Source organism: Salmo salar, chromosome ssa27, assembly GCF_905237065.1.
Source record: "Salmo salar chromosome ssa27, Ssal_v3.1, whole genome shotgun sequence".
NCBI lineage: Eukaryota > Metazoa > Chordata > Actinopteri > Salmoniformes > Salmonidae > Salmo > Salmo salar.
In genome coordinates this window covers 11,088,499-11,109,897 of record NC_059468.1, presented here as the reverse complement: position 1 = coordinate 11,109,897, position 21,399 = coordinate 11,088,499, and the positions used below count along the sequence as shown (strand labels likewise).

At 43.9% G+C, this 21,399-nt stretch overlaps 1 protein-coding gene across 3 annotated transcripts; it reads right to left on the bottom strand.

The window, feature by feature from the left end:
• Positions 1-326: 326 nt before the first annotated feature.
• Positions 327-17,687, bottom strand: LOC106588370 (ATPase family AAA domain-containing protein 2). Of its 3 annotated transcripts, none has more exons than XM_014177280.2 (28): positions 17,111-17,687; positions 16,737-16,831; positions 13,468-13,517; positions 13,148-13,247; positions 12,773-12,845; positions 12,065-12,149; positions 11,844-11,972; positions 10,396-10,513; positions 10,192-10,209; positions 9,958-10,050; positions 9,262-9,370; positions 8,799-8,914; positions 8,346-8,520; positions 7,989-8,077; positions 7,709-7,868; positions 7,450-7,540; positions 6,926-7,240; positions 6,559-6,676; positions 6,244-6,430; positions 5,817-6,002; positions 5,486-5,621; positions 5,174-5,370; positions 3,569-3,728; positions 3,095-3,217; positions 2,583-2,723; positions 882-1,009; positions 589-717; positions 327-414 (listed from the first exon to the last, which is right to left on the bottom strand). In XM_014177280.2, the coding sequence occupies exons 1-28, from the start codon at positions 17,228-17,230 to the stop codon at positions 382-384; spliced, it is 3,474 nt and encodes a 1,157-aa protein (XP_014032755.2). In that variant the 5' UTR covers positions 17,231-17,687; the 3' UTR covers positions 327-381. The 3 variants fall into 3 exon arrangements, 1 of the variants encoding a protein (XP_014032755.2); XR_006762430.1 differs by lacking the exon at positions 327-414 and adding an exon at positions 1,385-2,096 and having other exon boundaries at positions 593-717; positions 17,111-17,686; XR_001324648.2 differs by lacking the exon at positions 327-414 and adding an exon at positions 1,569-2,096 and having other exon boundaries at positions 602-717; positions 17,111-17,686.
• Between the last annotated feature and the right edge of the window lie 3,712 nt (positions 17,688-21,399).

The following is a 21,399-nucleotide window of genomic DNA, read 5'->3' as shown; positions in this document are numbered from 1 at the left end:
GTGGGGAATAGGCGTCATGCCCTCTTCACAACTGTCTTGGTGTGTTTGGACACCATTAATATTAGATTTCGTGCACCAGCTGGTAGATTAAAGACAGACTCAGCGATATGACATAGATGCAGAAAGTAAACAGCATAGTGGGTCAATTTCCACAACAACTAAGAGCGTTGAAGTCCGAGGCCAAACTTCTCACACACCGACTTGCAAGTCTCAAGTCAATTCTGACTCAAGTCCATGCCTCAAATACTATAAATTATGGAAAACCAAATTTCAGACTAATGTAATGCATGATTAGGACCATTGTAATAGGTAAAAAAAAGATCATCTTTAAATGCATCATATTTTATTACAATATGGAAATAAATAAAACATCAAGCGAAGTTAGGAAAAGTTGTCAATGTCTCTCTTCATTTCCTAAAATGAATGAAAGGAAAATTAACAAAGATTAAGTCATTTGAGTGACTCACATGCACATCAATTAACTAAGCACACATTTCAATGTAGGGAATGTTTTTGGTTTCCATACTCAACGTACTGTATTTCCTACAACAAGGGACGTGAAAGAGTCATAAGTTGTAAGCCACATACCTGTACGAGCTCCGTCTTATCAAAGTTCTTGCGGTGTCTGTAGATGCTCTGACACAACAACGCATAGAGCTTCTCCAGCTGATGCACCTCATAACCCTCAGTCTTGGACACAGCTCTTTTGAGCAATTCCTGGACAAGAAATATTACACAAACACTGTATGAATATAGCGTTTGGCTGTGACCATGATTGTTTTCTGGACCCATATTTCTGGTCTACAACGTTCTGGTTGTAGTTCTGGTACATTGTAAGAAGCATGGCCTGACGTTAAAGACTAGTCAGGAGGTTACAGTACCTTGAGTTTGTCGTGGTGCACAACCAGCTGAGGGGTCTTCTGGGTCAGGATCTCCAGGGCCTTGTCCACGTCGATCAACTGCTGTTGCTGCTGCACCAGAGTCCTGGTGGCACGGGTCACACGCCTCTCTGTTAGAGGGAAACACAGGAAGCAATCAGGAGGGTGTGGGGGGGCTGATAAACTGAAGTCCCCTGCTGGCTGAACAGGCTATTGCTAATGCTAACACAATGTGCAATTGGTGTTGACATGCACATCTAACATGCAAATTAGGTTTCTACTCGAACGTTGGATCTCAAGCATTAAGTCGAGGCATGGTTTCCTATTGTAGACCTTAGAGGTGTTACTCTGAAAAGCGTTCAAACTAAGGCACAGAAGCTCATTATAAGCATTTGCACTATTATTAATGTCGTTTGATATCTACAACAAAGTCAACCTTTCTGCATGCGTTCACTCGCACTCATGCTGTGGCGAACACATTTACAGTACAACCAAAAGGTACTCACTTTTACAAAGTATTTAAATAAGTCAAGAGGTGGATGTATCCCTTTAACTGATGCGTTGTGCTGAGTTAGAGGTGCAAGAGCAGGAGCCCCAGAGACCAAAGGTCAGCGAGACTGACTGAACTGTTCCCGTCGGCCAGAAGCAGTAGCTTGCCTCGCTGCCCGTGTCCTGGACCCTAATACAGACCTATGTCCCAGTCCTCTTCCAAAATGTCAGGCTCTTTGCGTGGTGTTTCTCCCCCTGGTCTACCTCCTTTGTAGGGGTGTTGTTAACTGGACTTGGGTCGTGTTCCACTGGAGGGCTGGCAGGCTGATGGTGGTCTCCATTGACTGCCACCAGCTTAGAACTCAGATTGGACCTGTGTGAGTCTTCTGTGGGGTCTTGAGTTTGCTGTTGCCAGTCTCCATTGGGGATGGGGGTGGTGGGATGCTCTGTAACACAGGCCTCTTCCACATCCTCTGCAGGCTTAGTGGTCTTCTCTGAGGTACACTCCATAGGGGAGTCTCCACAGCCGTTCTCTAGAGTAGTCTCCAAAGGCTTAGCTTGTTTCTCTTCACCCTCTATGCGATCCCTCTCATCCCCCTCTTCCTCCCCAGAGTTTGTGATCTCCTTGTTGGAAGAAAAGGAAGATGTAGGTTTCTTTTTAATTCTTCTTTATGACGCCAGAGCTCTATTTGCTTTTGGGTCGTGTTTTGGGCCGTTTCTTCTCACGGGCTAGGAAAGTGGTTAAATAGAGAAGGTCATTTAACATGATAGAGAAATGGATAGGCAGAAAGACAGACTTCTCTGTAACCATGAATATCATCTTCCTCTCCTCCCTGGCTCTCAATTTCTGCTCTTCCCTGTCATGGTGTTTTTTTAAAACTGTTTGGTCTGGTCTTGTCTTCTGACTGGTCCACTCCTCCTCCTCCTCTTCCTCTGGCTACACCAACTTCTGTTCCTGTCCTGATCGTTGGTACGTCCACTTTCTATCACTCGCAACATCTGGCTGGTATTAGTTTTCTGCCCTTACATTTTGAAACACTACTACTGATAACTGCTTATGTACTGTAAATCAAGCAGTAAAAAACCCTTGGTGGTTGCCCAGTGTCTACCAGTATGAATAATTTCTGAAGGCATGTAATTTCCACTGGATGTTCCTCTGCTCTGTAACAAATAACCTACCAATAAACAGTTAAGTAGTAGAGTGGTGAGACTTACGTGCGGGCCGTGGAGTGTTGGCAGTGTACGGGGTGCTGGCGTCTTTGCCAGCGTTACCGCCTGGCCTCTTGGACTCTGCGAACCCTTCCTCTCTGGGCAAGGTCTGGTAGTAAGAGGGGGCGAACTTTGATGACGTGCACCCTGTTAGCAGACATAAACATGTTATTCGCTTTGTCAATGAAAACTAAGATGTTTCAGGGAAAATAAGAGAGGGTTCATCTCATCATTGGACAAATAGTTCAAGAAGCTGAAAAGACACTGAAACAATAACTAGCTGAACTCGCCTGGAGAGTGGTTGGTCATAGTTTGTTGATAGTATTCAAATAAAGTATCTGTTGATAAGCAACTGCTTGCTAAAGCTACGGTTGGGTTTAGGTTTAGAATCAGGGTTAGGAGATAGTTAGTTGAAATGTTACTGATAGACCATCTGCAGATGGACTATCTAAATAAAGTGTTACCTAGATGTCACTACTGTAGCTTTTAAAATCCCAGCAATACGGCAACGTTATTACCTCTCTTGTTGCGTGACTCTCTGATCTGCTCACAGATCCTGTTAAAGTCCTCGTCCAGTTCGTCACGGATGATGGCGTGGGTCGTGTCCTTCAGGGCACAAGCCCGGTGACGAATCTGACGATCTGGAAACACACACACACACAGAGAGACAGACAGAGACAGACAGACAGAGACAGAGAGACAGAGAGACATTGATGACAAAGGTACATAGGTAGGGGGCCTTGTCATCCACGGGGCCGACTAACTGCAGCGGAACAATGAGAAGGGAGATAACTAACACAAATAATGTAGCATACTCAATGGAGTAAGATATGCTTGGTCCCAGATCTGTTTGTGATGTCTTGCCAACTCCTACGGTCATTGGCAAGACAGCGGAAAACAGATCTGGAACCAGGCTAGAATTACATTTCAGTTATCATTTAATAATAATAGCAGCATTCAGTTGAATGAGATGGAGATGATTGTAGGTATACCAGATGGGTCGCTGTCAGGGTTGTACTCCAGGGCGTTCTTCCAGATCAGGTCCACGTCGTTGACAAACTCCCTGACGGTCACGTACTTGTGGAGGTCGACCTTGGACAGTACAGTGGAGAGGTCCATGGGATGCCTGATCACCTTAATATAGTCAGGAACCTGGTGAGAGAAGAACAAACCACTGATAAGATGGGGGACACAATACCACTCTGATAGGTTGTTTTGGATGAGAGTGTCGGTAAAGGAGAAAGGCTACAGATCTGAGGTGATAACAGTGCAGCCCAAGGAACCACAGCTCACTTAGACTGTATGTACTTGTATTCAGACTCGCTAGTTAAGAATTGACTAAGTTTGGGTCATTCAACATTCAGCTTACATTAGAGTAAAAGTAATCTTGAATATATGTATGTATTTATTTTACCAGGTAAGTTCACTGAGAACATTCTCATTTAAAGCAACGACCTGGGGAATAGTTACAAGGGGGGGTGGATGAATGAGCCAATTGGAAGTGGGGGATGATTAGGTGGCCATGATGGTATGAGGGCCAGATTGATCATTTTTCCAGGACACTGGGGTTAAAACTTCTTTGGGATAGGGGGAGGTATTTTGACGTCCGGATGAAAAGCGTGCCCAAAGTAAACTGCTTGCTACTCAGGCCCAGAAGCTAGGATATGCATATAATTGGTAGATTTGGATAGAACAAAAACATTAAAATAATGTCTGTGAGTATAACAGAACTGAAATGGCAGGCGAAACCCAGAGGACAAACCATCCCCCCCAAAAAACATTTTCATCCTACCACTGATTTCAACGGCTGGCACTTTTATAATAAGGCGAAATTGTGCCCGATTGCAGTTCCTAGGGCTTCCACTAGATGTCAACAGTCTTTAGAAAGAGTTTCAGGCTGGTTTTTGGAAAAATGAGCCAGAAATTGTAGTTTTTCTAGATGGCTCCCATTTTGGCTGTAGCGTTTCCAAGCGCGTGGAAGAGAGCGCGTTCTTTGGTATTTTTCTCCGGTAAAGACAATAACGATTCTACGTCTTAAATTGTATCGTTTTTTAGCGAATTAGGGTACCTAAGGTTTGATTATAAACGTTGATTGACTTGTTTGGATAAGTTTATTGGTAACATTTGGGATTCATTTTGAAGGAGGGAAAACGAGTGGATTATTGACTGAAGCGCGCCAGCTAAAATGAGTTTTTATGGATATAAAGAAGGAGTTTATCGAACAAAAGGACCATTTGTAATGTAACTGGGACCTTTTGGCGGCTGGATTAACAACAAGTTAAGCATTATTTTGATGTATTGCACTTGCGATTTCATGAAAGTTTAATATTTATAGTAATTTCATTTGAATTTGGCGCTCTGCAATTTCACCGGATGTTGGCCAGGTGGGACGGTAGCATCCCACTGGTCCGCAAGAAGTTTTAACACCCCTATTCTTACAATAAGTACCATGGGATCTTTAGTGACCACAGAGAGTCAGGACACCAATTTAACGTCCCATCCGAAAGACGGCACCCTACACAGAGCAATGTCCCCCGGACTACAACACCCCATCTTCCTTCCTTGGTCCCCTCTCTTTTTCGATGTTTTCTCCCTACCTCTTCAATGTCCACAGGCTTAGTGAAGGCCTTGAAGCGCTTGTCCTGGGAGAGGCGCTCGGTGACGTTGCGCAGGAACAGCCTCAGCTCCCTGAGTGTGTCCTCTTCCTGCTCCTCCAGACGCAGACACTCCCTCTCACTCATCTGCCTGGGGGGAGGAGGAGGGGCAAGGGGGAGCACCTCCATGGCATGCATCACTGAGGCGGGGGAGGCAGAGCGGGTAAAGGAGAAGGAGGGTTCAAATGGAGAGATGGGACACAAACAGCGATTATACCAAGTGATTATCAAAAGGTATACGTGTCTTGTACTTACAGGCTTTCTTCTTGGAAGCGGGTGCCCTGGCAGCCTGGCTAAGGATGAGATTCTCAAAGAACTTCCTTCTCTCCTGCTGGGTGGGAATTTGGATAGAGTGCACTTCTCCATACTCCAACCGGAACAGAGTCTGGATCTGCGAGAGACAAATTGTAGAATAGTTACCTCAGTGACCATTTAGGGCCTTCACCTCTACAAAGAGTATTAACTGAATGTAAAAAAATAAATACAATTTTCAAAACAAAATGGGTTGAGTAGCCCAGTAAGGTACACATACCACTTCTCTACAGTACTTGTGATGTATGTTGGGGGAGGCCCAGGTAAGACCTACCTCGTCGGCCAAGTCGTGGTGAGCCACGTTGCTGGTGGCCAGCAGCATGATGGGGGAGAAGGAGGGGATGTCCTGCAGCAGGCTGAGGAATGTGGCCTTGAGGGCCAGGCCCACCGTGTCCCACCACTGCTGGATGTGGGGGATGTACAGGACGCTGGGGGAGGTCCGCTTGGCCTCGCAGAACACCTGGGGCAGGCAGGGCAGAGAGGTCACCGACACTGTCACTCACCAACCTAGCACTTAGGTCGGGATGCAAACTGTTAGCACTGCACCGACATCTTGCTGCACTTGACTTAGTAATTATGTGCTTGATGGAGTTAGCCTTTCTACATTGAAGTCAAATCTGGGGCTATAGTTCACTGCACCACAAATGAGAGGAGCATGTAAACACTTCACTTCTAAAGACTACATTTGGTTCAGCCAGTACCTGAGCACAGGCCTCCTCGGGGGAGGTGCAGCTGACTCCAAACAGCACGGCCATGTCCAGGGTGTAGACGGTGAACTTCTCCAGGGCGTGGAGCACGGCGGGGGCCAGGTGGGAGCTCTGACCCGCCCCGGGACGCCCAGCCAGCAGCAGCCTGGGCCGGTAGGTGGTGGGGTGGCAGGTCGCACTCCTGGAACAGGAGGCGAGAGGTGAAGTGAATGGAGACTCAGGGATGTGATTATGAACGGAAACAACGAGAATGGGGGGTTTATTTAAGGTCAAAATGTATGTACGTCTTATAGGTAGGCTATACCTTACCTGGCAAAATGGAGGAAGCTCCCTTTGGTGGTGGTCTGTTTGGTGATGGAATTATTGGATGAGGGGCCCTCGTCCCCACTGTACATGAGGTCATCCTCCAGAATACTGGCTGTCAGATCTGACCAAAGGAAAAACTTGATTAAGAAGTTGCATCAACTGAACTTAACCAAGGATCCACTCTAACAGTGACCTAACCTGGTCCCACATCTGTTTGTTCTGTATAGCCAACATTGGCATGACAATGACCATAGGAGTCGGCAAGACGGCACAAAATAAATCTTGAGACCAGATATCAGATATAAATCTGGGACCAGATATCACCGTGGACGGTGTTCTCAGACCAAACTGAACCGCGACCCGGACCCACCTGTGTCCCTCTTCCTCTTGAGGCCCTGCTCGGCGTGGGGGAAGACCTTCTGCAGTGCGTCCAGCACGTTGGCGAGTTCGAGGCCCAGCAGGGGCGTGACCACGGGGGTCAGGGCCTTGGCAGGGGACGACACGGCCCTCTGGGAGGCTGGCACCATTTTCCTCACAGCGGCCACAAAGTCCCGGCTGTTGATGTTGATGGAGCCCACATCCAGCAGGAGCTTCTGGGACGTGCCGTAGATCTGGGGGTAGCGCCGGCGCAGCGCGCACAGGGCCGCCTCGGCGCACACCGCCTTGATGTCGGCGCCGCAGTAGCCTGGGGTACAGAGGGGGAAGACGTTGCGGTCAATACGTGGCATGTGTAGGACTGACTGTGGAACTGTGTTAAATCGATAGATGAATTGTGGTGATCTGTCTGAATATTATGAGACAACAGAACTACATAGTCCTTTTTGTTCTTACAATTATTGTGAAACCTTGACTTCCCCAATGCTAGAGTTGATTTGGTATACATTAGGCACCTACCAACACATTTATCAGCCAACTCTTCCAGGAAAGGATCGGACGGTGTAGGATTCCACTGTCTGGTGTGTATCTTTAGGATATCTTTCCGGGACTGAAGTTGGAGAAAGAAATGAAAAGGTAAAGCACACAAATGAAATGTAACTGCACGTAGGTCTCTGATTTCAGTGGGAGAGTCGGATAAACATTGGAGTTACGCATGCACACATATCAACTCAAGTGATGATTTCCCCCCCCCTTCCCCACCGGGGATCAGTCTTACCTCGCGATCAGGGAGGCCAAAGAGGAACTCCCTGTCGAAGCGTCCGGGGCGTCTAAGAGCGGGGTCGATGGAGTCCAGTCGGTTGGTGGCTCCAATCACCACCACCTCTCCTCGGCTATCCAGGCCGTCCATCAGGGCCAGCAGGGTGGACACGATGGAACTGCAGGAAGGAACCAAAAGGGGGGAGTACACAATGTTTAGCATGCAGGTGCAATCATGGGTAAGTCTCTGTAAGCAGTGACTTCACTGGTGTGAAATGAGAGTGGCTGAAATGTCTCACCTGTGTATCTGGTCTTGGCGACTGGAGCGAACCGGAGCCAGCCCATCGATTTCATCAAAGAAGATAATGGCTGGCCGCATCTGGTAGGCCTGTGGGTACAAATAATGAGTCTTGCGGTCAGTGCAAGTACATCCCTATATAATAGGCATTACCCTAAAACACGGTATAGCCAGCCACCCTTGCATTTCACTTTGCAGAGTTACAACAAGAGACCAATAGTGACTTGAGCAGGAAATTCTGATAGATAGGCAAATTCTAGAGGCAAATTCTAGACTCAATGGTCTCACAAAAACTGAATGCACCAGTGATAATTATATGAATGATCTCCACTATGTTGTATGAGGAAATGTACTGTACCTGGTCAAAGAGCAGCCTGAGCTGGCGTTCCGACTCGCCCACCCACTTGCTCAAGCAGTCGGCCCCCTTCCTCATGAAGAAGGCCACCTTCCTGTCCCCCTGGCTGCACTCGTTGGCCAGCGCTCTGGCTACCAGGGTCTTCCCCGTACCCGGGGGACCATAGAACAGGCAGCCCCTGCAATAGACAACAGGGATTGTCTTAGAACGGATCCTTGCAAAGGACACAACTGATCCACGAGCCAATTAAATGAGTGGATAAGGCTGTGATTAGGGTTGGGGGTGGGCCTTAAATCCATTGACAGGATCCATTCTAGTTGCTCACCCAAGTAAGTTCCTCATCGAGTCATAAGCTACTTCCTATGTCATTATTGTAAGCTATCCAAGATAATGTAAATCAACTGCTAGTTACCCAATAAAGTACGTTAGCTTTTCAACCCTAAAACAAGTGCTCACCTAGGGGGCTGGATCTTGAATTTGTCAAACACCTCTGGGTAGATCAGAGGGAAGACTACCATCTCTTTCAGGGCGGAGATGTGGCTTGTCAGACCGCCAACGCTGTCAAAGCGTACCTTGAGGGAAGAGACCTCTTTAAGGAATACCTGGGATAGGATATAGTAATCCTTCTAACCCCCCCCAAAAAAAAGATAGATGTACTATTGTAAAGTGGTTGTTCCACTGGATATCATAAGGTGAATGCACCAATTTGTAAGTCGCTCTGGATAAGAACGTCTGCTAAATGACGTAAATGTAAATGTAAGAGAGGGTTGGTACATTACACAGAAGAAGCAGGCAGTTCATTTAAAGACCATAGCATGTAGGAAAACCAACTTTGAGAATATATATATATATATACACAATTTTAAAATGGCTTAAAATCTTTCCACATTTAAATTCAGCTGACTGTGATAGAACGTACCGACTGGTCAATCGCCATGGGGTCGACATCCGCCAGACTCGCACCCATCTTCATTCTGTCCTTATGGATTCCCAAAATGTCCTCCTTGCGCAAATTCAGAGGCAGACACCTGAGAGGGATCCCAAAATGTGTGGTTTTGGCAAGCTTATTCTGAGCAAAAGCTCAAAACCACACCGGATTCCGCTGGTGTAAAATATTAGACTGGGATTTTGTTTAAAAATCCAGATATTAATATTGTTCCTTGTGTTAGTCTCATATAGGAGAAAGTCATGAGTAAGATCATGTGTTCACTCCAAAAGGTCTGGCTCCCAATGCACCTCACCAAAGAGATATTACTAGAAAACCAAGCTGGAACCTTCGTCTATTATTACATCATCGACGACCACCACTCATGTTGTCATAGACACAGTTCAAAAAACATTCAAGAGTGGGGAATCATTCGTCTGCTCAGGCCCTTTTTTTCTAGCATGTTCATTATCCTTTAAATAGGATTGAATCGTGTCCAAGATAAATGTGATGTCAAATAACAGATGATCAGTATAAAAATGATGTAATATGTAACAAAACATTGTTTCATCCTTTCTGTAGTACCAATTATAGGCGGAGATGTCATCTGTGAACTAAATGAAACATTTTACCATTGTAGGGACAAGTAAAACTGCTAAAGTGTAACAAACTGATGACACGTTAACTGACCTGTTCTTGGCTTCTTGCTCTGCGTCTTCCTCGTCAGAGGAGTCGTCCTCATCAGAGGAGCTGGCTTCCCGGGTGTGCCAAGCATGCCTTCTCCTGTGGGTCAAACCAAACCGTAAGGAGACAGAGAAAGGACAAACGTCTTCACTACTTTACGGTGCTCCTCTCTTCCCAAGCCGTCAGTCCCCAATAGCAAATGTGAGACCTAAGTTGTTTAAATTGTGCCAAAAGACTCACCTGCCTATGGACCCAGTCCTGTTATTTGAAACAGTGAAACAAGGAAAGAGATGAAAAACATTAAAACATCACATTGAAAAGTAATCTATATTCACATCGTCCTACAAGAGCAGCCCTTAGACAACAACCAGAACTATTTACAAAGACCCAACACATGAAGCACAGCCGTATTGGACCCTACAATATATTTAGGTTAAAACAGACCTGCCACTCCTTCGGCTGGTGGTGTGGGCACTCCTGGGCACTGAGGCACTGATGCGGTAGCTCCCTCTAGTGGAAGATGCCTGACGGTCAAAAAACATGGGCGGCTGTTTCCTGGATTCTACAGATGAAACAGTGAGAGGAGTAACATCACGATAAGCACTGATCTCCCTGCCCATAGTCAAGCACTTCAGAGTGGGAGTGTTGATCTAGGCTCAGTTTTGCTTTCTAGATCAGAATATTGTTTGTGGAGATATGCTCCGATGAAGGTTGACTGACCGAAAGCTTAGCTATCATTAAAATACATTTGTATCTGACTTAGTGTGCAGAGACTTTTTTCCTGTTTTGTATTTTGGCTCCAGCACCTTCACATTGGTTTTGGGTGTACAGTAAACTCTTCTTATTATGGACTAGATCATAATGAATAACATGGACAGGGGGGACTGCATCCCAATCAGCACTGCTAAGTTGTATCACGAAATGAGGGCCTTTTGCATCCCTTTGATATTTTAAGTAGAAATCGTGCACTAATATTGAATTTTAAAAGCCTGCTATATTAAATGAAGTGTCACTTAATATAGACCACATGGAGAACTTAATCAATATGATTTTTTTAAATATAAATTAAGACTTGGTGAAGTGCCAAAATTCAGCATGTCCCTCCGTGCACCCTCTAGGAAGACTTTAGCCAACTTAAGCCCAAATTATCTCCAAGTTTTGCCGTCATTGTAGATCGCTAGTTATTGCTTTGAACAGTCTTTTCTGAAGATGATTATTTCTTTAATGTGATTCATTTATGTTTGCCCCTCATTTGACTGAATTCTCATTTTCATATGGTGAAACTACTCCTTTTGAAATATTTTGATTTTCCAAAAGAAACATTGAACATCTAATAGTTAAATCATAGCGTAAAAGCAGGTGAGCTGGTTCTACTCTTTTTTTAAACATTTTTCTGGTGTTTTGTGTTGGAAAACTGAGCGTGTAAAGCGTACCACATCAACCCTGTTACCCATAGAGAGACAGGCTAGAAACGTTTTAACAACTTCCTTTTTTTGGGGTGAAGCTAGCATTCAATTGTCACTCCCTGTTGCACACAACAGGCTTCCATTCCCGCTGTCACAAGGGGTTTCACAGCTGATTTAAGAACAAATCGTATACCCTGTTACAGTAAACCCTGCTACTTTATTTAGCAATTAATAGGCCCTTACTATATTACTTTTTATTTCAACTCTTGAGATGGGAAAACTTATTTCTTATTAAGATAAACATGAGCTCATTATGACAATGTTATAATGCGATGAAATCCATAATTTCTTTGGTTTTTACTAAGTTACTTCTCAAAAGACACCGAATTGGTGAAACTACGCTAAGTTACGGAGAACATTTCTCAGAAGGCTCTAGTTCAGTGAAGAGTAGTAATACGTTGGGATTCAAATGTAAAAAGGACCAACCATCCAGTGGCGCATGGTAGCGAACCACCGCTTTTTTCTGTCGAGGTTCATAGCGCTTGCTGTTATCGTCGTTTTCATCGTCCTCATCATCGTCGTCGTCCTCATCCTCTCCACCGTCATCAGAGTACTCTGGAAATGGGTATCGGACCAAAAGTTGATGAATTCATGTTTAGAGAGTTATGGTCATAAATACTAACTTTCCCCTAAACTACAATATATACCTTCAGTTTCTTGTTTGGAAACAGTTTTTACTGTTGGAGAGTCAGTAGTCTTCTTTCGCTGGGCTTTAGAATACATCCTCTGCAACTACATTTAAAAAATGTAATAAATTCATAGATAGAACTGGTATGGTATATCCTTCTTTCAATGACCGGTATGACACAATGGTACATATTTCAGTGAGACTTCAAATCTCAATAGGGATTATTGGTCATTTCCATGCACTAGTCTCATATCTCAAGGCTCTAAACCAGGGATAACTGTGTGAAAGTCTAATTAAATGTATTACTACTCCGGCTTCTTGAAATACGGTGGCCACTGATAAACCCTTTATAAGTCATCTGCTGGTGAATGAGGCAACATGACAATAGTGTGATTACTTTCCCCAAACCCACAGCACAGAGGACTGCTGAGGGCAGAGAAAGAGGGTGGTGGACCACAGATGGGTGCAACACCCTTTACAATGGCCTGGTAAGAGATTGTGTGCGGTAGCAGAAGATATAGAACCTGGAAAAAGTGGCCAGTTATTATGTAAATATTTCTACAGTGCAACAAGCCCTTGTGGTTGGGTAAGAGTTAGTGTGAGTCTTCAATGTCAATGAATGGTTTCTTATTGTTTGCAAATTATACGCTGTACTGTATTCCATCCCTGCCTTTGTGGATGGCTGAATGACAAAATTATATTTCACGGGATGGAAAAAAAGCCTCACTGATTGTTTTGAGTTTTCCAAGTGGTGGCACATCTTCATGTCATCGATCTTGTGGAGGACCGCCTCAGCAGGACTATGGAGAAAAACAAGTGATGATATAAAAACTTCTGATGGTATCCTTCTTTAGCATGACTTCATGGAGGTTTTGGGTCCCAATGCAATAAGCATTAATTGTGTGTTTATTTTTTTGGGGGGGAAGCAGAGGAATTTGTAATATGCCTATAATAACCCACGTCTGACATCTGTAATAACTTAAATAGTCCCTGTATTAGGACTATCCCCCATGTTACACACTCTACTGGGGAAGTAAACAAGAGACTAGGGAGCAAGGACACACGGGGGGGAGAATCAGGATTTTGTGGTGATGCTCCTTACTTAGTGCTGAGGCAGTCGTAGATCATAGACTGTTGGTCCCTGGTGGTTCTGGTGCTGCGTCTCAAAACCCCCTGGGATCCCCCTGGTCTAGGGGACACCTCTGGAACAGGTATTCAAAACACAATTCATCATTTATTCACAATTCCATGTAGGTGAATGAGTGTAGAATGATTGTTTTTAAAGGAGCCAATTGTGGGACATACTCTTTTTTTTTTATTGTTGTGTGTTTTTTATGACATGTCTAAATAGGTGAATTGTTGTGTTCTAGGAAAGACCTAGATTGTGTTTGCATCATAATGTGAAACATGCTTTAAGCTCACCAGTTTGGTCATCTTCACTGGCCCCATTGACCTGAAACCTGGGCGATTTCCTGGGGAGTAATCAAAAATAAAATTGAAAAAAAATACCTTAAAATGTCAGAAGAATACTTGATGATATCGGAATCAAAGTGCTCTGTAGGACTAGCCTGGGTACCAGTCTGTTTAGCTAACATCCCACTCCAGCAATGACATGGAGTAGGCCTACAGAGAGTGGAAAGTTACCTAAACAGACTAGTACCCAGGCTACTGTAAGACTGCAGACAAAGACTCAGCTTGACTTTATATCTGGCTTAGGGATAGAAACATTAGCTTACCACATGCCGAAATGTTTATACGGTGCAGTCGGCAAGTATTTCAGATCCCTTGACTTTTTCCACATTTTCTTACATTACAGCCTTATTCTAAAATGGATTAAGTAAGACAGTTTCCTCATCAATCTACACACAATACCCCATAATGAAAAAGCAAAAACAGGTTAATTGTTTTTGCAAATGTATTTAAATAAAACTTGAATATAACATTTACATAACTATTCAGACCCTTTACTTTATTAAAGCACCTTGGCAGCGATTCCAGCCTCGAGTCTTCTTGGGTATGATGCTACAAGCTTGGCACACCTGTATTTGTGGAACTTCTCACATTCTTCTCTGCAGATCCTCAAGCGCTGTCAGGTTGGATGGGGAGCGTCGCTGCACAGCTATATTCAGGTCTCTCCCGAGATGTTCGATCGGGTTCAAGTCTGGGCTCTGGCTGGGCCACTCAAGGACATACTGAGACTTGCCCCAAAGCTACTCCTGCGTTGTCTTGGCTGTGTGCTTAGGTTCGTTGTCCTAATGGAAGGTGAACCTTCTCCAGTCTGCGGTCCTGAGCGCTCTTGAGCAGGTTTTCATCAAGGATCTGTACCTTACGCCGTTCATCTTTCCCTCGATCCTGACTAGTCTCTGTCCCTGCAATTGTAAAACATCCCCACAGCATGATGCTGCCACCAACATGCTTCACTGTAGGGATGGTGCCAGGTTTCCTCCAATCACGCTTGGAATTCAAGCCAAAGAGTTTAATCTTGGTTTCATCAGACCAGAGAATCTGGTTTCTCATGGTCAGAGTCCTTTAGATGCCTTTTGGCAAAATCCAAGCGGGCTGTCATGTGCCTTTTACTGAGGATTGGCTTCCGTCTGGCCACTCTATCATAAAAGTCTGATTGGTGGAGTGTTGCAGAGATGGTTGTCCTTCTGAAGGTTCGATCTCCACAGAGGAACTCTGGAGCTCTGTCAGAGTGACCATCGGGTTCTTGGTCACCTCCCTGACCAAGGCCCTTCTTCCACGATTGCTCAGTTTGGTCAGGTGGCCAGCTCTGGAAACAGTCTTGGTGGTTCCAAACTTCTTCCATTTAAGAATGATGAGACCACTGTGTTCTTGGGAACCTTCAATGTTGCAGACATTTTTTTGTACCCTTCCCCAGATCCGTGCCTCCACACAATCCTGTCTCGGTGCTCAACGGACAATTCCTTTGACCTAATGGCTTGGTTTTTGCTCTGACATGCACTGTCAACTCCGGGACCTAAAATAGACAGGTTTGTGCCTTTCCAAATCATGTCCAATCAATTGAATTTACCACAGGTGGACACCAATCAAGTTGTAGAAACATCTCAAGGATGATCAATGGAAACAGGATGCACCGGTGCTCAAATATGTAAATAAGGTATTTCAGTTTATTTTTAATACATTTGCAAAAATTTCTACAAACCTGTTATCGCTTTGTCATTTTGGGGTATTGTGTGTAGAGTGATGAGGAAAATGTTTTATTTAATCCATTTTAGAATAAGGCTGTAACGTAACTAAATGTGGAAAAAATTAAGGGGGCTGAATACTTTCCGAATGCACTGTGTACAATGAACAAAAATATAAAACATTTTACTGAGTTACAGTTCATATGGATATCAGTCAATTGAAATAAATTAATTAGGCCCTAATCTATGTATTTTACGACTGGGACAGATACCTTAAAAAGATACCTTAAAAAAAGGTGTGACCACCATTTGCCTGTGGAATGCTGTCTCACTCCTCTGCAATGGCTGTCGAAGTTTCTGGATATTGGTGGGAACTGGAACACGCTGTCGTACATGTCGATCCAGAGTATCCCAAACATGCTCAATTGGTGACATGTCTGGTGAGTATGCAGGGCATGGAAGAACTGGGATATTTTCAGCTTCCAGGAATTGTGTACACATCCTTGCGACATGGGACAGTGTATTTTCGTGCTGAAACATGAGGTGATGGCGGCGGATGAAAGGCACGACAATGGGCCTCAGGATCTCGTCAAGGTATCTCTGTGCATTCAAATTTCCATCGATAAAATGCAATTGTGTTAGTTGTCGTTACTTATGCCTGCCCATACCATAACCCCACTGCCACCTGGGGCACTCTGTTCACAACGTTGACATCAGCAAACTGCTCGCCCACACAACGCCAAACACCGGGATTCATCCGTGAAGAGCACACTTTTCCAGTGTGCCAGTGGCCATCGAAGGTGAGCATTTGCCCACTGAAGTCGGTTATGGTGCTGAACTGCAGTCCAGTCAAGACCCTGGTGAGGACGACGAGCATGCAGATGAGTTTCCCTGGGATGGTTTTTGACAGTTCGCGGAGCAATTCTTTGGTTGTGCAAACCCAGTATCATCAGCTGTTCGCGTGGCTGGTCACAGACCATCCCACAGGTGAAGATCCCGGATGTGGAGGTCCTGGGCTGGCGTGGTTACACATGGTCTGCGTTTGTGAGGCCGGTTGGACGTACTGCCAAATTCTCTAAAACGACGTTGGAGGCAGCGTATGGTAGAGAAATTAACATTAAATTCTCTGGCAAAAAATCTGGTGGACATTCCTACGGTTAGCATGCCAATTGAACACTCCCTCAAAACTTGAGACATCTATGGCATTGTGTTATGTGACAAAACTGCACATTTTAGAGTGGCCTTTTATTGTCCCCAGCACAAGGTGCACCTGTATAATGATCATGCCGTTTAATCAGCTTCTTGATATGCCACACCTGTCAGGTGGATGGATTATCTTGGCAAAAGAGAAATGCTCACTAACAGGGATGTAAACAAATTTGAGCACCAAATATGAGAGAAATAAGCTTTTTGTGCTTATGGAAAATGTCTGCAATCTTTTATTTCAGCTCTTGAAACATGGGACCAACACTTTACATGATGCGTTTATATTTTTGTTTGGTATACATCCCTAATATTTAACTCATGAGTGCTCCGACTTGCCTTGTTATCTTTCTGACAGGTCTCCCATTCTCTGGTGTTTGTCCATTTAGCTCTTCCAAGGAGATAATATGCAGATCCTTCTCACCAACATATCCCTGAGAAAGAGAACAGCAGAATTCAAATTTAAAAAATGTATTGGTCAACCTTGAAGTCACTGAGAATCAATTGTCTTACATCTGTTGAATATAAGTGGTTTGTGGTGACAAAGTTTAGAAATGTACAACAATTATCTGCATAGCTAACTTACAATGAAGTTTTTTTTTTTTTAATCGGTGACATTATTTGCAGATTTTGCAAAGAGCAGGTGACTGACAGTTTTCAAATGAGGACACTAGAAAACAAAAATTCACTCACTGTCAAACTGTTCAACTCACCTTAGTCAAGCGTGCGGACTTCCTCGGTAAATTCTGCGGGGATTGAAAATCGGCGTCTGGTTGTGAAGACTTTTGGTTTGTTGATTGGTCTGCGTCCGAAATTCTACGTATTATCACCATTGTGTTGAATTAAGTGCGCGTTTATAGAGTTGAATAGCTAATACTACGGCCACTTATTCACAAGTGCAATGTTAACAATGGTATGCATCGATCTATCTCCATATAATTGCGAATTGTGAACGAGGTCCTAGCAAACCTGAGCTGTCAAAACTACTTCTGTATAAATTCAAAAGACAGCATTCTGGCGCCACCAACGTCACAGATCGTATGCTGGCAGCGTTCGTTTTACATCTCCCGGGGCGGAAAGATTAGTTTATTATGAATCCCCATTAGCTACGGCACACGCAGCAGCTACTATTCCTGGGGTCCACGTAAAACGTACAAAAACATGACAAAGTACGGAACAGCATCGCCTCTTCACTGTTGACAATGAGAATGGTGCTTTGTGGGTACTATTTAATGAAGCTGCCAGTTGAGGACTTGTGAGGCAACTACAATCTGTTACGAACAGAGTGGACTAAGTTCTGTAGACTTTACCCTTTGCAAAAGTTTCAAAAAATGTAATTGTTTATAAAAGGTGTACAAAGGCGAATTGAGTTATTGCACAAGCGCACTTCACAGAGTAGGTGTTCCTCAACGAAAATATGCAAACGTCTGCTAGAATGCACAAATAGAATCTTGCTAGCTCGTGCTTGGCTCTGCCCACTTCTTTGCTTGTTCCGCCCACTATGGCTCATTTGTTCCTATTTAAAACGACAGGCTGTGGTCTATCTTGGTACAATCCTGATCTAGCGTAGCGAGTTCTGTGTAGCGATACAGAATGTAAGCTCGTGAGATCAAGATGGTTCGCACAAGGCTACAAGGGGGGTAGATAATTAACTGAAATGTATTAGTCACACGCAATCTCAATTGGTCCAAGGGGGTGGGGGGGCTGCATCATTGGTAGGGGACGACATATTTACTGTTGCCTTGTTTCCTTATTGATATAAACTATATATGCAAAAGTATCTGGATACCCCTTCAAATTAGTGGATTCGGCTATTTCAGCCACAACCATTGCTGACAGGTGTATAAAAATCGAGCACACAGCCATGCAATCTCCATAGACAAAACATTGGCAGTAGAATGGCCTTACTGAAGAGCTCAGTGACTTTCAACATGGCATCGTCATAAGATGCCACTTTTCCAACAAGTCAGTTCGTCAAATTTCTGCCCTGCTAGAGCTGCCCCGGTCAACTGTAAGTACTGTTATTGTGAAGTGGGAACGTCTAGGAGCAACAACGGGTCAGCCGTTAAGTGGTAGGCCACACAAGCTCACAGAACGAGACCGCCGAGCACTGAAGCAGGTAAAAATAGTCTGTCCTTGGTTGCAACACTCATTACAGAGTTCCAAACGGCCTCAGGAAGCAACGTCAGGACAATACAAATCATAGGGAGCTTTATGAAATGGGTTTCCATGGCCGAGCAGCTGCACACAAGCCTAAGACCATCGTGCGCAATGCCAAGCGTTGGCTGGAGTGGTGTTAAGCTCGCCGCCATTGGACTCTGGAGCAGTGGAAACAAGTTCTCCGGAGTGATGAATCACACTTCACCATCTACAGCATTCAATGACATTCTAGACGAGTCTGTCTTTCCAACTTTATGGCAACAGTTTGGGGAAGGCCCTTTCCTGTTCCAGCATGACAATACTGCCATGCAAAAAGTGTGGTCCATACAGAAATGACTGGGCTGCACAGAGCCCTGACCTCAACCCCATCGAACACCTTTGAGATGAATTGGAACGCCGACTGCAAGCCAGGCCTAATCTCCCAACATCAGTGCCCAACCTCACCAATGCTCGTGTCTGAATGGAAGCAAGTTCCTGCAGCAATGTTCCAACATCTAGTGGAAAGCCTTCCCAGAAGAGTGGAGGCTGTTATAACAGTAAAGGGGGACCAACTTTATATTATTGCCCATCATTTTGGAATGAGATGTTCGACGAGCAGGTGTCCACATACACTACATGACCAAAAGTATCTGCTAAAACAAATAAACATTTGTATTAGCATATTTCAAATAATTGAATAAGGAATTCACATGATCATATATTATAAACACAATATATGTCATAAACGTAATTATCCCCAGCACATAACAGAGCCAGTATCCAAACCATAACATAATTGCAGTCAGTATTTCAATCAGAAGAATAATATTCATCATAATATAAAACCTATTATTTCTATCAAGTCATCACTCTTAAACCATAATTATCTACAAAGCGTTTACAAAATATATGCACCATCGTTTAATGATTATATTATTTCACTGCATAGCTAAACGTTAGTATCCACACGCGGCAACATTCCTTTGCCACTGAAAGTGGAAGTGGCAGGGTTTTATATACGTTGCCGATATGAAACAAACAGACAATCATAATTTCAGTCAAAAATATAAAATTCCCAGTTTATGCTTCAAAACCAACTTTATAAAGACTTTCTCAAATTAGCTTATATTTGACAATTCCATCACGTGACGTACAGTAAGGCATTGTTGGCAGAATATATGGATGCAGTTCAATGCATGATTAACATAACTCACCAATACATTTCTTGGTAGTCTAAAATAATATTGCTAGCAGGTTGTAAATCACAGCTGGGCTGGTAGATTGTTTACTGCCTCCCCCCATTTGGGATGCACTGTTTCAGTTTCAATTACTCCCTATTTTGAACAAAAACGGACAACTGTAACTAAGGCTGGGAATGACAATACAAACTAGCAAGGGCAATAATCCCAAATCAGTCATAATGGGGCTAATAGGCTAGCGCACATGTGTCAAGCGAATAGAACACACAAGCAAGTATAAATTCGTCAACAGTTCAGTCATCTACTTTATGAAATTACAGCCTGATGTGCTCCAATCCGGTGAATTCAACTCCAATTGTGCTGCTGTCGTGTGTCCCGTTAACAGCTGAGTGAAGGTTACTAAAATGTCGCAGTCTGGCTTCGGTTTTTAAAGCTTGACAATGAATAACAAAAAAATGTAACCTGCAACAAAACACCACACAAAGGAGAAAGATGTAGGCCTATTACAGCAACATTAATTAGTGGCCTAGGCTGGCTACTCAACTACAATAACTTACATTATGAGTGCACCCTACAGCAACGTTGCATTTAAGTTCAAATGTTACAACAAACCTATAGCTACGTTTTTGTTATTTGGAGTGAAATACTTTTTTTTAAGTATTTTTTTAAATAGGGTCACAGCATATCATGCACATCTACAAGCATAACAGCAAAGGTTAGACAAATATTATTTAATATTTTATTTTATTTAAATATGTTCAAATGCTATATTCAGCAGCATCCTATGTACATAAGTGAGCATTATTATTCTTATAAAAATATTGCCAATTTGGGTCTCGGTTGCACGTTTGTTTTGTAATAAAACTTTTTTTTTTTTTTAAATCAATGAGCAGATTCAGTTTGACACCCCAGGGCAAGCGTATCTACACTGAACAAAAATATAAACGCAACATGTAACGTGTGGGTCCCATTTTCCATTAGCTGAAATAAAAGACCAGAAATGTTCCATATGCACAAAAATATTATTTTTCTCAAATGTTTACATCCCTGTTAGCAAACATTTCTCCTTTGCCAAAATGATCCATCCACCTGACAGGTGTGGCATATCAAGAAGCTGACTAAACAGCATGATCATTACACAGGTGCATCTTGTGCCGGGGACAATAAAAGTCCACAACACAATAACACAGATGTCTCAAGTTGAGGGAGAATGCATTTGGCATGCTGACTTCAGGAATGTCCACCAGAGCTGTTGCCAGATAATTTAATGTTAATTTCTCTACCATAAGTCACCTCCGTCGTTTTAGAGAATTTGACATTATGTCCAACGGCCTCACAACCGCAGACCACATGTAACCACACCAGCCCAGGACCTCCACATCCGGCTTCTTCACCTGCGGGATCATCTGAGGGCAGCCACCCGGACAGCTGGGGAAACTGTGGGTTTGCACAACCAAATAACTTCAGAATCTGTCTCAGGGAAACTCATCTGCGTGCTGGTAGTCCTCACTAGGGTCTGGACCTGACAGTAGTTCGGTGTCGTAACCAACTTCAGTGGGCAAATGCTCACCTTTGATGGCCACTGGCAAGCTGGAGAAGTGTGCTTTTCACAGATGAATCCCGGTTTCAACTGTACCGGGCAGATGCAGATGGCAAACAGCGTG

Bases quoted from the DNA above. Each gene is read 5' to 3' on its own strand.
- LOC106588370 (XM_014177280.2), bottom strand. From the start codon at position 17,230: ATGGTGATAATACGTAGAATTTCGGACGCAGACCAATCAACAAACCAA. The intron at 7,241-7,449 runs GTAGGTGCCTAA...TCTGTACCCCAG, and splicing joins GTTGGCTGATAAATGTGTTG to GCTACTGCGGCGCCGACATC. The intron at 5,371-5,485 runs GTAAGTACAAGA...CCCCCGCCTCAG, and splicing joins CGCTTCCAAGAAGAAAGCCT to TGATGCATGCCATGGAGGTG.